General features: G+C 41.5%; 1 protein-coding gene across 4 annotated transcripts in view; it reads right to left on the bottom strand.

Moving 5' to 3' along the window:
- Window positions 1–17,496, bottom strand: part of LOC100856339 (phosphatidylinositol 3-kinase regulatory subunit gamma) — a 139,631-nt gene that overhangs the window by 108,849 nt on the left and 13,286 nt on the right. Inside the window, exon 1 of one of the 4 annotated variants that reach the window (XM_038558195.1) lies at window positions 14,676–14,779. The exons of 2 other annotated variants lie outside the window; for them this stretch is intronic. Coding sequence is in view for 1 of the 2 variants with exons in the window: in XM_038558193.1 (XP_038414121.1) it covers window positions 12,474–12,579 (106 nt within the window). In the remaining variant the exon portion in view is untranslated. Of the gene's footprint in view, window positions 1–12,473; window positions 13,285–14,675; window positions 14,780–17,496 lie in introns of those variants that run through there. One more of the 4 variants, XM_038558193.1, reaches the window with a different exon arrangement.

The following is a 17,496-nucleotide window of genomic DNA, read 5'->3' as shown; positions in this document are numbered from 1 at the left end:
AACAGACTCAACTCTAGAGAACAAACTGATCGTTATAGCAGGGAGGTAGGCAGGGGAATAGGTTAAATAGGTGAGGTGAATTAAGGAGAGCACTTGCAAGGAGCATTGGATGTTGGATAGAAGTGTTAAACCACTATATTGTACATCTGAAACTAATATCACACTGTATATTAACTGCAACTTAAAACTTTAAAAAAGTAAAAATTAAATTAGTGCTCCCCCTCCCTCCCAATACTCTCTATTTTCATTCTCTTTTTTCCCTATCATTTATTTTACTTATAATTTTGTGGAGTTTTTTAAGATTTTTATTTATTCATGAGAGAGAGGCAGGGACACAGGCAGAAGGAGAAGCAGGCTCCCATAGGGGAGCCCGCCCGATGAGGGACTCGATCCCAGGACTCCGGGATCACCCTGACCCAAAGGCAGATGCTCAACTGCTGAGTCACCAGGTGCCCGTCTTTTTTTTAACTAATGATTTTTTTTTTTAAGATTTTATTTATTTATTTGAGAGTGAGCAGGGAGCCCGATGCGGGGCTTGATCCCAGGACTCCAAGATCATGACCTGAGTCAAAGTCAGGCACTTAACTGACTGAGCCACCCAGGCACCCCATAAATTTGTTCTGCTTTCTCCCCTCCCTTAAAACAATCTATGAATATAACAAATTTTGCTGTCTTGTTCACTGCTATACCTAGAACAGTGCCTGGACATCAAATATTTACTGAAAAACATGAATTAATACATGAACAAAAACATTTATGGGTGCTTAGTATGTTCTAGGCACCATGTTAAGCACTTGACAGTTACTAATTTACTAAATCCTCTCAAAAATCCCATTGAAAATCATTATCAGTCCTAATTTGGGGGTGAGGAAGCCAAAACATAGAATATAGAAGTAAATTGCTCAAGGACACATACTAGAAAGTGGCAGAGGCACAATCTAAACTCGGGCAGTCTGATTCCAGAGACCTCTCTCTTAACTACCCCCACTATAATGTCTCTGGATTTCCAACATACTTAGCTGCACAGTAATTTTAATTGAAAGACATGACCTACAGGTTAAAGTAGTGTCCTAATTTTTAAGGCTCGTCATTCAAATCATGAATCATGCTACAGGTCCCAAGCTTATTACTTAATTTACTAAACTTTGGAATGTGGAATTTATGATTTGGCAAAATGCCCTCTCATACCCATTTAACTGATGCACTAATATACTCCATTCCCAATACCTATATGCCTCAAATAAGGAAACTGTCAGAGAAGTTAGCTTCCTCATGTTCTAGTAAGCAACTGACCAAAAAAAGGCCTTTAATATGTATTACTTGAAAGAGAAAGAGAGAGAGAGGGAGGGAGGGAGAGAGAGAAAACATGAGCAGGGGGAGGGAGAGAAGAGAGAATCCTCAAGAAGACCCTCCCCCAATGGGCCTCCATCCCAGGACCCTAAGATCATGATCCAAGCCAAAATCAAGTGTGGCTACTTAACCAACTGAGCCACCCAGGTGCCCCAAAAAGGCCTGTCTTATATTAACTCTCAATATTATGTGACGCTGAATTCCAATTTAGAATAAGGAAACATGTTTCTGACTACAGTATTGAAAAAGGAAAAAAAAAAAAAAAAAGCTAAGTCTTATTTACAAACACAAAGAACTCTGAAAAGAGATATGGTTCTCCAAATTACTTTCCAAAATGGCCACTGTTGATTATCCACCTAGCTAGCATTCATGCCCTCCTTCCTTCCTAACAGAATCCCTCCCCAATAAAATGCCTCAGTGGAAATTTTACCACTCCAAATTCAGGCATGGGCATGGTTAGATCAAGGGTGATCACCAGTGACTGAGTCAGGAATGAGCATATGACTCAATTCTGGCCAAAAAGATGTAAAAGAAGTCTGCTAGAAGTTTTTAGAGAAAGGTTCTCTGAAAAGAGGCATAGGAAGAGACATCATTTTTCTTTCAGAAGTTCTTGTGTAAGTATGTAGAATTGTTGAATCACTCTACTGTACACCTGAACCCAATATGACATTATATCTTGACTATACTGGATTAAAAAACTTTTTTAAATATTTTTATTTATTTATGATAGTCACACAGAGAGAGAGAGAGAGAGGCAGAGACACAGGCAGAGGGAGAAGCAGGCTCCATGCACCGGGAGCCTGGCGTGGGATTCGATCCCGGGTCTCCAGGATCACACCCTAGGCCAAAGGCAGGCGCTAAACCGCTGCGCCACCCAGGGATCCCAAAAAACTTTTTTAATCAATTCTATTTACAAATAAAAAAGTTCTCTATGGATATGATACCTGGAATCACTGTACCAGTTTGCTACTAGCCCGTGGATGAAACCAATTCCAAGGAGTGCAGAATTGAACAATGGAAAGAATATGAGATTTTACTGACATTACTGAACTGATACAATCAACACCTGGAACTGCTCTAAGAAGATAAGAAATGGATTAAGAAATTTTAAGAATTTTTTTTTAAAGAATTATTTATTTATTCATGAGAAACAACAGAGAGAGAGGCAGAGACCTAGGAAGAGCGAGGAGAAGCAGGTTCCATGCAGAGAGCCCAATGCGGGACTCGATCCCAGGACTCCAGAATCACACCCTGAGCCAAAGGCAGATTGCTCAGCTGCTGAGCCACCCAGGCATCCCACTTAATCTATTTTGAATTAGATTCTTGCTTCTTAGAGTTGAAAACATACTAACTATATCCCATGCTAACATATCCCAGAACTAATCTCAAAAGTTTACGGTTGGGGTGCCTGGCTGGCTCAGTTGTGGAGTGTGCAAGTCTTGACCTTGGAGTTAGGAGTTCGAGTATAGAGATTACTTTAAAAATCTTAGGGAAAAAAAAAAGTATTAGAAATTCGACACAGGGACACCCGGGTGACTCAGCGGTTGAATGTCAGCCTTCAGCTCAGGGCAGGATTCCGGGTCCGGGGATCTAGTACCACATCAGGCCCCCTGCGAGGAGCCCACTTCTCCCTGCCTAGGTCTCTGCTTCTCTGTCTCTCTCATGAATAAATAAATAAAATATTTTGTTAATATTTTATTTATTTATTCACGACAGACACAGAGAGAAAGAGAGAGGCAGAGACACAGGCAGAGGGAGAAGCAGGCTCCCTATAGGGAGCCCGATGAGGGACTCGATCCCCGGACTCCAGGATCACACCCCTCCTGGCCAAAGGCGGCGCTAAACCACTGGGCCACCGGGGCTGCCCATAAAATCTTAAAAAAAAGAAATTCAACACAAATTATACCACAATGAATACTCTTGCAGAGTTAGAAAGTTAATAGTATACATGAAAGAACAAACTCTAAAGTGGTATTTTTCAAGCACAAACAATTCAATAAGGCATTCTCCAAAACAATTTATACACAAATTTTAAATTTTGATTCATGATTGAATTTATTTTTTAAGTTTAAAAATAAAAACTATGGATGCCTGGGTGGCTCAGCGGTTGAGCATCTGCCTTTGGCTGAAGGCGTGATCCCAGGATTTGGGATCGAGTCCCACATCTGGCTCCTTGCAGGGAGCCTGCTTCTCCCTCTGCCTGTGTCTCTGCCTCTCTCTGTCCCTCATAAATAAGTAAATAAAATCTTTAAAAATAAAAATTATAAAAGTATTTAAGATGACACAGCCATAAGCTCTGGATTTGTTGCACTATACCCATAAACATGGGTAAACAATCTAGCCCACAAACAGAAGTCTAAGGCTGGATAATGGTATGACATCATGGTATTGACTTTAGCTTTGTGTTGCTTATATTCCCAGGACACAGGGCAGTTTTTATATGCAAAATGGTAGGATGCAGCAGGCTGGACCTAGCCTACTGCCTCTTTTATAAAAAAGATAAACTTCTTACTTTATATGAACTTAAAAATATTCGCAAAGAACAAATATATATCACCAATCTGGAAACTAATCTTAAAAGGCTACATGGCTGACCTGATCCTGTTATCCTCAATCAAGTCCTATAGAATCTAAATTTAATTGGTATAACACCACATTGGGTAACTCAAATCTACATTAGGCTCAGTGCTGTGTATAACTGGCCTAACCAACTTTCAAAATTTTACTACTCGTAATTCTTCAAAATTTCAAAAATGACTTTTATTCAAAACCATAAAAGTTTGCTAACATTAAGGATTGTACTTTTTCAGTATTTCCTTTGTTAGAATAAACTGTAAGTTTAAAGGTCACATGTTGATTAACAAATATAATCAACATTTTAAAACTGAAGTCACAAAATGAAGCTGGTTGGGTCCACAGGCCTAAGACTTCAACAAAATATTTGAGAACAGAGTATTTTAAGAAAAAAAAGAAAGAAAAGAAATATGGTAGCTTGACCTCAAGAAATTGATCTTGTTTTGGGAAGATAAATTATATTCACAAAATAATTAAATTTCATTAATATGATTTTGTATCAAAACAATAGACCCTAGTCCCAGATAATTACAGATTCAGTGCTAGAATTTTTGAAGGAAGAAAAGAAAAGGGACCTACAAAGGATCCAGATTTGAAGATGGGGATAGAATGCGCATAATCTAACATTAGCAAGGAACTAGGCTAAAAGTAAAAATGAGAATGGGGTGGGGGGGGCAGAAGGGATGGAAGACCTGGCTGGCTCAGTCAGTAGAGCAGGTGCAGACTCTTGATCTTAGGATCTGAGTTTGAGCTGACGTTGAGGGTAGAGTTTACTTTAAAAAAAATGAGAATAGATGATTGATAATTAAGTTGGAAATGTAAATTGGTAATAAAGATCATGTGTGCCTAGTTTAATTTAAGAAGGTGGCCTCTGCTTAAAAGAAATGGATAGCTGCTAATTATTTCATTATCATTTCAAAAATTATTTCAAAATAACATTTGAGCAAGATTAACCTGGCTGAAGAATTCTAGATAAATTTATTGGGGAGGAGAAGAAGAAATTAGAAACAGAGCAACCCGTTAGAAGGTACTTACTGGTTAGGAAACAAGGCGTTAGCAAGACAGACCTGCTCTGCTACTTGCTAGCTGCGAGGCACTGAATAAGTTATTAAATACATTTAAGTCTCAGTTTCCTGTCTGTAAAGTGAGGTAATAATAGTGCCTATTTTATAAGTTTGTTGTGTGGCAAACAGTAGTAGTACATGTAAAAACATTTAATACAGTGCTTGGTCTATATATTCAACAAATTTTAGTAACTACTACCTTCATTATAAATTATTTCAAATGTGTGATGATGAGGAACTAGACAAGGTAATAGAAACTAAAAAGGAAGGGTAACTTGGGAGTGACATTTCCATAAACTCATGAGATACTATAATTAGAAAAGACCCTAGAGAATTCTTCCAAAAACAAAATGGCCCCAGTTTAAATGTCAGGGATGAAGGGGGGAAAAAAAGGAGCAAGATAACTCAAAAGGTTTTGACTGCAAGAGTATTCAAAGAGGTAGACCCGGAACAATTACATGTTATCGACATGCTTTAAGACATAAGCTGGGATCCCTGGTGGCGCAGCGGTTTGGCGCCTGCCTTTGGCCCAGGGCGTGATCCTGGAGACCCGGGATCGAATCCCACATCGGGCTCCCGGTGCATGGAGCCTGCTTCTCCCTCTGCCTGTGTCTCTGCCTCTCTCTCTCTCTCTCTCTGTAACTATCATAAATAAATAAAAATTTAAAAAAAATTTAAAAAATATCAAAAAAAAAAAAAGACATAAGCTACAACTGGAGTGCTGGACTGGCTCATTCGGAGGAGAATGTAACCCTTAATTTTGGAGACATGAGTTCGAGCCCCATGTTGTATATAGAGATTACTAAAAAAAAAAAAAAAAAAAAAACCTCAAAAAAATGGAAAAAATATAAGCTACAATGAATTGGGTACATACCATGTGCTAAACACTGTGCTAGATATAGTACATCTAATCCCCAGAGCAACTCTGAAAGGTAGAGTACTAAATTTTACAAAGGAGCACTGGCATCCTGCTTCTCAATGCTGAAAGAGCCATATAACCTTGGTAACGATAAGAAACAAAACTAGGCTAGGAACCCAAACTAGGTTTGGAACCCATATCATGTTTCCAAAGTCTGTGTTCTTTCTACTTCACTCACACTGCATCCCCCTTTAATATCAATAAAATTATATCATATCACAGAGACATACTTGTAATTATTTTTCTATCTACCTTCTTAAATATGGTGACCATAAACATGTCCAACCTTTTCTATATTCTAAGAAAAATATAAAAGTATTCAGCATGAAAACAATGATAAGAACGAATTTTAAAAGCATTATCAGGGATCCCTGGGTGGCGCAGTGGTTTGGCGCCTGCCTTTGGCCCAGGGCGCGATCCTGGAGACCCGGGATCGAATCCCACATCAGGCTCCCGGTGCATGGAGCCTGCTTCTCCCTCGGCCTATGTCTCTGCCTCTCTCTCTCTCTGTGACTATCATAAATAAATAAAAAAATTTAAAAAAAATTAAAAAAAAGTAAAAGCATTATCAAATGGAGAATTACCATACCTTCTAATGAAATACAGCTGAGTATACTATAAACTATGTTAAATGAAATCAATGACTAATCTTTTTCGATAAGAAAACACAAATAAATCTGGCATGGCTTTTACATCATTTGATTATATTAACATTTGTCCCACACTACAATATCATTTTAAAAATGACACTAAGCTCATAAAAGAAATATCTTACCACACACAGGAGAGGCATTTATATATTAACCCATCAATTGTTCAGTTCCAGAGAAAAATTCAACCACAGTAGAAAGCCCAAACTGCTAACAGTAAGAACCACATGGTGGCAGGTGACCTATTTCTTCAGTGTTTCTCAGCAAATATTTTCCCCAACCACAGGGCCAGTGTGCCAGTTCTCCACCAGAATGTTACTTAATCTAAATTTCACCAGGATGAAAATACCAAGTATGCCAGAGTAAACAAGTAAGTTTCCTGAAACAATCTTTTCATCTGTATTCAAAAAAGCCAGGAAATATTTTCCTAGATTGACTATCAAACTATGTAGTCAAACTATGTAACTTCTAGACTAGTAGTTCTCAAAGTATAGCCCAGAGATTTCTGTGTCCCCTAGACACACAGAGGATCCAAGGGGTCAAAAATATTTTTACTGTATTACTAAGACATAATTTTTTTTAAGATTTATTTATTTATTCAGAGAGAGAGAGAGAAAGGCAGAGACACAGGCAGAGGGAGAAGCAGGCTCCATGCAGGAAGCCCGACATGGGACTCGATCCCAGGTCTCCAGGATCACACCCCAGGCCGCAGGAGGCGCCAAACCGCTGCGCCACCGGGGCTGCCCTATATTACTAAAACATTGCACTTTTGCACTTTCATTCTCTCACATCTGTACAGTGGAGTTTTTCAGAGGCTAAGATCTGTGGTATCTCAACAGACTGAATACAGGAGGAAACATGGGAACTTGGAGGTTTTCTATTAAGCCAGACATTAAAGATTTTTAAAATGTAAAACAATGCCACTCTTCTAACTTTTAATATAATTGGTATTTTTTCATTAAAAGAAGTTATGTTAGGGGTGCCTGGGTGGCTCAGCTGGTTGAGCAGCCAACTGTTGACTATGGCTCAGGTCATGATCTTGGAATCATGGGATGGAACCCTGCATCAGGCTACACACTCAGCAGAGTCTGCTTGAGGATTCTCTCCCTCTTCCTCTGCCCCTCCCAACGCACTCTCTCAAATAAATAAATCTTTAAAAACAAACAAAAAAAAAGATATTAACATGTAATGCTTTATTATTTTTAAGTGAATATTTTTAAAATTTTATTTATTCATGAGAGACACAGAGAGAGAGGCAGAGACATAGGCAGAGGGAGAAGCAAGCTCCATGTAGGAAGCCTGATGCGGGACTTGATCCCCGGACCAGGGATCATGCCCTAAGCCAAAGGAAGATGGTCAATCGCTGAGCCACCCAGGCATCCCTTAAATGAATATTTTTTAAATTTCTTAGTTTTATCCTAATACAGTAAATATCACTTAATAGCTCTTTGACATCCTCAAAAAATTTTAAGATTATAAAACAGGTACTAAGACCAAAAAAAAACAAAAAAATAAAAAACCTCGAGAACCACTTTTTTAGACCTTCCTATAATTATATTTTGACATTAAAAACTAATTTTTTAAAGATTTATTTATTTATGATAGACAGAGAGAGAGAGAGAGAGAGAGAGAGAGAGAAAGGCAGAGACAGAGGAGGAGGGAGAAGCAGGCTCCATGCCCAGAGCCCGACACGGGACCCGATCCCAGGACTCCAGGATCGCGCGCCCTGGACCAAAGGCAGGCGCTAAACCGCTGAGCCACCCAGGGATCCCCTAAAAACTAATCTTTTAATTACACTGAAGAGATGTTGTTGCCCTACAGATAATTTCAGAAATTTGCCTTGATAAGGAAAAATGTCTACAATCTTTTTAAAATTAATGGATACAACTCTTTTTTTTTTTTAAGATTTTATTTATTTATTCATGATAGACATAGGGGGAGAAAGAGGCAGAGACACAGGCAGAGGGAGAAGCAGGCTCCATGCAGGGAGCCTGATGTGGGACTTGATCCTGGGACTGCAGGATCGCACCCTGGGCCAAAGGCAGGCGCTAAACCGCTGAGCCACCCAGGGATCCCCTGGATACAACTCTTTTAAAGAAATCATCTGGGCAGCCCCAGGGGCGCAGTGGTTTAGCCGCCTGCAGCCCAGGGTGTGATCCTGGAGACCTGGGATCGAGTCCCACGTCCAGCTCCCTGCATGGAGCCTGCTTCTCCCTCTGCCTGTGTCTCTGCCTCTCTCTCTCTCTCTCTCTCTCTGTCTCTGTGAATGAATAAATAAAATCTTTTTAAAAAAAATCATCTGTAACATTTTCCCAAAATAAAAACAACGTCAAAACAAAAGTGCTAGCTGACAGATCACTATCTATAAGCTCTGAGTTTACCATCAGCTGTATATTTGTAATCCTCCAGTAACTCCTGTGCAAGAGACAGGGCTCTTGGAGAAGCCTTACCCAGCAACTATTGTTATGGAATAAGCTTGATTCCCAAATCACAAGACAAACCAAGATGCTCAAAAGCAATTCTCTGTACCACACTCTTAACATTTCCAAAAAAAAAGTTTTGTTTCATCTAAACAGTTCACTGTTTCTAATGCTTCTGGGAAATACATAATGATTAAGACATTGAACTTCCATTTAGATCCAATCCTTACATTGTCAGTGAATTACAGTAGATGTAGCAATCCAGGTAGTTATGAGAAATCTTTAGGATGCATGGTAATGGTAGTTTTTTTTTTTTAAATGAGCTAGAGGGAAACACCTCTGGAAAAGTTTTTGAGGACGCTGGAAGCAATAATGAAAAACAATTTTGCACTTATGGTTCAGTCTAAAATTAAGGTGAAAATCATATTTTAAAAACTAATATTACAGTTAAGGAACCTTAGTCAACAACCATCTAACTCAAGTTATTTAACTCTAGGCTATTGAGATATCCAAATAATGAGGTGACCAAGGATCTTAAGTAGGAAAGCACTTAGAGGCTAGAAAGAAATAGTGCTCCTGCGCTATTTATTAATTCAACACATTTATTAGATTGTCTACTGCCTACAAGACCTTGAGCAAGCTAAGAAACTCCTAACTTGATGGGAAGACAACTCCATCAGGGGAATATACATAAGCGCAGAAGCTACTCCATAGACAGAATGAAAAGAAGTTCTGAGAAGTACTAGAAGAGAAAAGGAAAGGAAAGGAAAGTTATCTTCTAACAGAAGGGATCAGAAACATACATCCTGGCAGTGAAGACATCTAATGCATACCTTAAATATATGTAAGATTTCAACAAGTAACAAATGATAGTGCAAAGCATCCCAGGAAGATGAAAAAGCATACATTCAAGAAACATCAAGTATAAAATAGCTTCCACAAAATTTGTGATGGACTCCAAGAGGAGACTAGACCAGAAAATTAGGTTGGAAGCAAAAAAAAAAAAAAAAAAAAAAATAGAGGGACTTATATGAAAAGGTAAGCAACCTGGGACTCTTTCACAGGCAAAGAAAAGCCATTGGAAGGTTTTCAAAGTCATTGGGAATTTTACCACTGGAAGGCAAATCATCCGATGGTACCTAAATAATACTATGGATTGAACAAAGCAGAAACAGGGAAAACAGTAAGAACAGTTAGATCACTATCAAATGAGTCCAATCAGGAAATAATAAGAGCTTGAGCTGGGATAGGAGGTAGGAAGAAGACAGATACAAGATGTGCTGCAGCCACTTCACTAATAATTTACTTAGTTTTAAATGTTTCAAAACCTTAATTTATCACACAAAACAAGACTGGCATTCACATTATTCCCATTAAAAACCATTCACATCACAGGCAATTCCAGCATACTCAAGTGTGCTTCCTTTACAAAAAGCTGTTAGGCATAACTAACCCATAATCTACATTAAGGCTGCAAAATGGGTAATAAAGAATACCATATGCCTATTTCCAATATTTTGAATAGAATCTCAGTATGCAAAATTTCATCTAAGGATGAACAATTTAAACTCAAAAGTTTATTTCTACGTAAATGCACAAAGTTTGGATCAGAATTTTCTATACAACCTTATAAGACCTACATCACTACATAATTATAATAGTCAACTTTTTTTAAAATCACTTTTGGACAACTCAACTCAACTCGCCAACATTTTGCTATGAGGCCCATATTTTTCAAACATTAGTGCCTTCTTCATTTTCTCCCCTCCTCCCTACTCACCTCTCCGCCCAACAAATTCCCTTTGTATGTCTGCAAGGCAAGATACTATGATACAGTGATTCTAAGGCAGTTTGAATATATAATTCTTAAAACAGAAATCTAGAATTATTAGCTTTACTTTTTACAGGAAGAACCAATGATGTACTAAATTTTCATTTACATGAATGACAAATGCATCTAATAGAAATGATGCTTTACCGTTAGGGGGAAACAAAGGGGGAAATACACACAATAGATGGGTGGCAAATCTTACAAACTTTGCAAAACACTGAAAAGCTGCATCTGGATTGCAGTCACAATTACAAAAGCAAATAAGGCTCCAAAATGAAGGGAAAAGAGAAAAATTCAAAGTGATCATTAAGAGCAAAAAGGGTTGATTTATTATTAGTTTTTAATATAGCATCATTTAATACTCTATGACTAATTGGGGAAACAAAAACAAAGGATAATTTACTGCTTACAAGGACACAAGAAATAATTTCTATACATCCTACAAGACAGTTATACTTCATTACACTTGCACGGACTCCAATCCTTTAAAAGGTTTCCAAAAATATATAGTCTTACAATAATTAAGGTTCCCCAATGACACACAATTTATTCTGGAAGCTTAACTATAACACATTTTTAAAAGACCTAACCAATTCATCTTCAACAAAAATAAGGAGTCACAAAGGCCCTCTACTTACTCAAAATCATTATGTAAAGCACTGTCTATAACCGCAAAAAAAGGATTTGAAAATCTGACAGTTAATAATCATAAAATGGGTTTAGAATTTAAAGAAAAACAATTACCCAACTTTTCCATTTTCCCTCCCTTCTTCTTTCCTACCAGATACACAAAATGTCTGTAAGGGTCTCAGACAAAGCTCTGAAGTAAAAATACAGTATATGTATACTTTACATTATGTGCATTCAAACCTATTACATATATGTACGCATCACATACATTCACACAAAAGGAAGGTTCCTCCTTTTTTTGCTCCAAGAATTGAAGTTACATTAAACCTTATCCCATAAATTAAGTTAAATCACCATAAATTAAAGAGTAATAAAATACTGCACGTAGATCTTTCCGAGCGACTATATCCTGAGAAGAAAAACCTCAGACTAAGACCGTGACTGAATAAAAACGCTCAATCCCTGAAAATCACTAAACCGGCTTTTGGTTTCTGTAAGAGGAAAAAAAAAGGGGGGGGGTGTCTAAAAATGAATAATCACATAGGCAACCCAGTTTCAGAAGTTAACGAAGGTAAAACACAAGGAACCGAATAAGACAAACGTACGAAATGACAAGCTTTCAAGAATTCCCCCAAAGGGAAAGACTGACTTCAAGGCTCAGATATAAAGCATCCTTTGCAGGTAGAAGAATCTTTAATGGGGGGGGGGGGGGGGGGAGAGAGAAGGGGAGGGGGGAGGGGGAAACAACAAAAACCTGAACCACACGCAAAGGCAAAGAAGTAAAAGAAACGGGTCTTTCCTTCCACCCCCACTCCAGCCCCCACCCCCACCCTCGCAGGACAATAGGATCAGGGTCCTAACTGCAAACTTTAAACGGATAAACCAGAAGCAGTTTTACTGCAGCTCTAACTGCAAATCTGCCCCTCATCCCAAACCTAGCGCTCCCAGGAACACTTCTGCCCTGAAAACATCACCTAGGTCTCGTTACAGACAAATAAGACCCATCACAAGATTCTTTTTTCCTCTCCCAAGTACCTGGAGGATCCATTTCAATATAAAATATCAGTTCTGTCGAATAGGGCATCATCACCTCCCTCCAGTCTGCGTCATCGCGGTCCATACTCCACACCGTATTGTACATCGCGCTGTCAGGGGCAGGTCGTCAGGAAATATATAGAAAGCATATATTTTTTTTTATCTGATATTTTTAAAAAATCTAAAAATAGAGATCTGTAAAGTCCCGCTCGGGTATGTACTTCGGGGTTTCCAACGGCCGGTACAAGTCCAGCCAACTACCGGGACGAGGACGGGGTCCTCCCCCCACTCCTCTTACAGCATCCAGCAAAATGCCCCCCCCCGGAACTTTCAATCTACGGGCTTTTTCTCCTCGGGGAGGTACAGGGAGGCCTGGGGGGCAGAGGGCTGAGGTGTTAAAAAGCAGCTTCCCAAAAAATCCCTTCCACACAGTCGCTCTCCGAAGAGAAAAACTCCCGCTGCCTCCGAATCTTTCCTCGGCAGCCACTTTTGTGTCCTTCGAGGGAGGGAGAATGAAGGGGGGGGGGGGGGGAGAACGCGCTGGGAGAAAGGTGAGGAAGTGACAAAGGAAGGCATAAAAGGGGGGGGGGTATTGCGTTCAAGTTTCGGGGTCCCACTGGTCTGCAGAGAGCGATCCCCTCAGGGGCCGGGACTCGGGCTCCGTTCCAGTCAGGCTCGGAACCGAAGCTGCTGCAGCCTCGGGATGGGGGCCGGTCGGAAAGTCCAGTTAGCTGTGGCCGGCGGCGCGCTCCCGCCCGGCTGCGAGTCGGCCCGCCAGCGCCGGCTCCCCTCACGCTCTGCCCTGACTCCAGCCACTAGAGTTTCATTTTAACGGCGCGGAGGGGGACACCCTCCCCCGCCTCACGCTCCCCCGCTGAGGCGCCACCCAACCACACCGCGCGGGGGGGTGGGGGCGAGCGGCATCGATCCTGCTCCTTCCCCTCTACTCCGACCCGATGTACTGGAGAGTCGCTCAGGTGCCTGTGAAAGCGCTCCGCAAACCGTCTTCCATCTCGCTTTTCTACTCTCCCCTACGCTCCCCGGGCTTCGACTCGTTCATCCTTCCTTCTCTCCGCTCCCCCCAGGCTCGATCAGAATGGCACGGTCCGGGCGCTGGCCGCACGCCAGGAGTCAGTGCCGGGAGCACGCGAGCCAGGCCGGGAGGGAGAGGAGCGAGGGAAGGGGCGGGGGGGGAGGATCAGGTGGCCGGTGATTGGCTGATCCGGGTTGCCGGAGCCCGAGCCTGCGTCTTTTGTCTGCCTTGCTCCAGCAGAGGAGCGGGAGACGGCTGCGCGCCCCGAGCGGGCCAATCAGGAGGCAGCCGGCGCTGGCCGGCGAGACGGCGATTGGTCGGAGCCCAGTTACTAAGCGGGACAAAGGCAGAAGGGGGAAAGAAAAGAAGAGGAGAAAAAAAAAAAAAAAAAAAAGAGAAAGAAAGAAAGCGCAAACGGCGGTTACTGACAGGCTGGGCGAGCGCTCAGGGGCTCAGGCTGCCCGGAGACAGGCGGGGCTCCCGCTGAGGCTCGGTCGGGCCGGACGAGTTGGGAGGGAGAGGGGGGAGGCCGAGCTGGCGCGAGACACCTCTGCCCGGAGACCGGCCGCGGGGGAGGGGACTGACTGCGAGGGACGCGTGCTGTCACTTGGCGGGACGTGCGCTGCTCTGGCCCCTAGGAGTCCCTGGGCGGACGGCCCACCCCGCAGACCCTTCACTGGGCTGGGACAGTCCCCACCCCCCGCGATAAGTTGTCAATTAAAGAAAAGGTCCCCAAACCCACTTGTAGGACCGTTGCCACTCGGTGAGAGGAGATGCCCGAGGTCCCCTGTGGCCTCCCCAGGCCGCTACCAGAACCCGGCCCGGCTTCTCCCCTGGAACAGTTCGGCTGTCCTTAAGGAGGCATTTCGCAGCTCCTCTGCGCTTCCCACCCAAAGGCTTTTGAACCCAGGGAGAACTCCCTACACCTGAAATAGGGAGCCATAGCAGGCCCCTCAAGCCAGAAAACATGCCTTGAAATTACAGTGCGCGTATGTTTTGAGACAAATCACAGGTGTTAGAATCCCCAGCCAAAGGAGCTCTATTCTGTTTCCCTGACAGACCCCCTTCCTCAACTACGCGGTCCCTCCCCCAAGCTTAGAACTGTAACAGGCTTCACGATGAAAATGCTGAATATTACCACGAATTTCAGAAACAGCTAATTAACTTACTGGGGAACACTGAGGGCCAAAAGCAGACTTGTCTCTCCTGAAGGTTACGCCTGAAATTGCCATCCTGTGTGCCCTACAATACAGTCTGGGGAGGCCAAAAACTGCACCGTTTCCTCTCTACACAGGAGTAACAAAGCCCATTGTGTTGGGGTTGACAACCTGTTTTAAGCTCTAGTAAAACCTACCCTGAATGGCTCTGCTATATTGATTCATTCCTGTGGAAGAGTTGCCACGTCTCACCCTCTACCTCCTAAAGTGGTTCTGCCCTCCTTAAAGGTGCTCTAAGTTGAGATAGTTCCTGGGAGCTGACAGTCCAAACGTGTATGGGCTCTGAAATATGTACAGTCTTGAATTTAAAAGGGCCAGAATAAAATGAAGAATAAAATGGACAGGGGACTGTCCAGTCTCCAGGACTGGAGAAAACACATCAGGATCCTTATATGCTTTCCTTTCTTACATTTCTGAAATCCAAACATGATTCAGAAGCCAGATCAACTTTGGGGCAGACCATGTTGTTAATCTGGACGTCCTGAGCCATTTCTCTAGGTAGAAGATGCTAGAAGATCAACTCTAATTTGTGGCTGGCTTCCCAGCAGTCTCTTTACTTCACCATATCTGGGAGCCAGAAGCACTCACATGTGATAACTCAAAAGGCAGAACAATCAGTCAAGGGCAAGTTGGTTTATTTTTGTTCACGGGTGTCCCTGTGCATTCCCAAACAAAATGAAGGTGAAGAGAGGAAGTGTGGAAAAGATAATGGCTTTCAGATTTCCACAGCAGCTTTTGTCTGGACCACTTTTCATTATTTAGTGGTGGGGTTTCAATTTCTAATATGCAGAACAATCACCCAGCCTTTCCCACGACTTTGAGGGATGTAGTGAAGAAACAGCACAGTATATAGTATATATAGTCCGATCCTCAACACTGGCACATGGAGTAAAGCTTGAGTCAACTTTGCCACCTCAAATTATATGACCCAACTATCCAACAAATAAAGCTTTGAATAGGAGACCTCCAAAAAATAACAGTGATGCAAGAGGCAGTGATGAATCAAGGGGAAGCACATTTCCTTTGGATGGGTTTGAACCACTGCCCTGTTATGGTGGGAAGTGCTTGTCGTATGATGCTGGCCTTACTTTCCTTCAGTTGAGAAATAAAAGTGAGGTTGTGACTGCATGTCATCAAACCACCTCAGGCTCTTTGGCAAAGGCAGAGAATGTTCGCTCTGGTGTCCTGGACCATTTCCATCCTGGAGAATTATATTTGGCCTGGGTGTGGATTAAATTCAGCTCTAAGAGCTCAAACTCCTGGGTCGCAACCTGCTACTTGAGGATTTCTTTTTCTCTTTGCCTCCCTCCTTTCTTTTTTCTAATTTTTAAAAACTATTTATGTATTTATTTGAGAGGGGGTTGCAGGCAGAGGGAGAGAGAGAATCCCAAAGCAGACTCCCCACTGCATATAGACCCTAATGCAGGGCTGGATCCCATAACCCTGAGATCATGACCTGAGCAGAGATCAAGAGTCAGATGTGCCTAACCAACTGAGCCGCTCAAGTTCCCTTTTTTTTTTTTTTAACTTAAAGTAGTCTTAGGTAAATCAAAAAATCTGTCTGCCTTCATTTATGTATCTGTGAAATAGGAGATTGCCTTCAGATTTATGCAAGCTTCTTGGCTTATTGTGAAATTGAGAATGAAAAAAAATGCCACTTAAGTACTTAGAATTAATAGTACCTTTCTGTAACTCCAAATGGATAGATGTCCTTCACTTTTCACCCTGATATGGTCTTGCTATCAAACTGTTCAAATATGCTCCATTTCCCCCCTCTTTATTTCAGAGATGGATGAAATATTTCTCCTGTGCACTGAATATAGGGTATGATCTCAGAGCTCTCTGTGCCAGCAGAATCAGCCTGGAACTCAGCCAAAAGTTCTTCGTGATTAAAGGTGCCATCTGAGCACACAATATTTTTTAAAAGCCTTGCAAAATGGAAACACACTTTTATTATTTTTTTAAGGTCACTAGCTTTAACGCCAGGACTGACTTTAGCCTTTGGGGAAGGATCACGGCCTCAATCACCCCTCCCCCCATTTTTTCCCCTCTCTCATCATCTTTCTTGACCAAATATCTTTGATAAGGCCAAGTCCAGGAGCTAAATAAATTTAATAAATAGCATTCTAAGAAAATTCTACAAATCACCAGTTGCAAATTTGAGGACCTCCTCAGCCATATGCCTTGTAAGTTGAGGATACATCAAATTTTGATGGAAAAGTTTGCTTTCACTTTTGTAAAAAGTAAAAAGACCAATGTAAAAAGACCAAAGCTAGTGGATCTTCCAAAAAGACCTCGCACATGGGAATTGATAATCATCTCTTGAGATAGTAGTGTCTAAAATCATGATTTTCCATTTTTTTCAGAATGGTATTCCTTTTACTTAGCATTTGCAATTTTTTCCCTCTCCTGCACATCTTTCTTAAAACTTGAAAAACTCTATGATAGGGATGAAGGAGTGCACTTGTGATGAGCATCAGATGTTGTATGTGAGTGTTGAATCACTAAATTGTTCACCTGAAATTAATACTATACTGTATGTTAACTAACTGGAATTAAATAAAAACTTTTTCTTAAAAAGGAAAGAGAAAAGAAACTATGACAATGTTAATTATATCAGCCCAAGGCACTGAATGAGTGGTCTTCATAAAGTGGCATTCCTCCAGAGGCTGCTAAACTCCTGGATTTAGGGAGCATTGTTTGAGGGCTTCCTCACACCCCTCAGCACATGATCTAAATCTTCTCTGCCTCATGCACCCCACTTTAGGGCCTT

Source organism: Canis lupus, chromosome 15 (assembly GCF_011100685.1).
Source record: "Canis lupus familiaris isolate Mischka breed German Shepherd chromosome 15, alternate assembly UU_Cfam_GSD_1.0, whole genome shotgun sequence".
Lineage (NCBI taxonomy): Eukaryota > Metazoa > Chordata > Mammalia > Carnivora > Canidae > Canis > Canis lupus.
The sequence above is the reverse complement of the archived record's forward strand: the minus strand, read 5'-3'. Positions and strand labels throughout refer to the sequence as shown.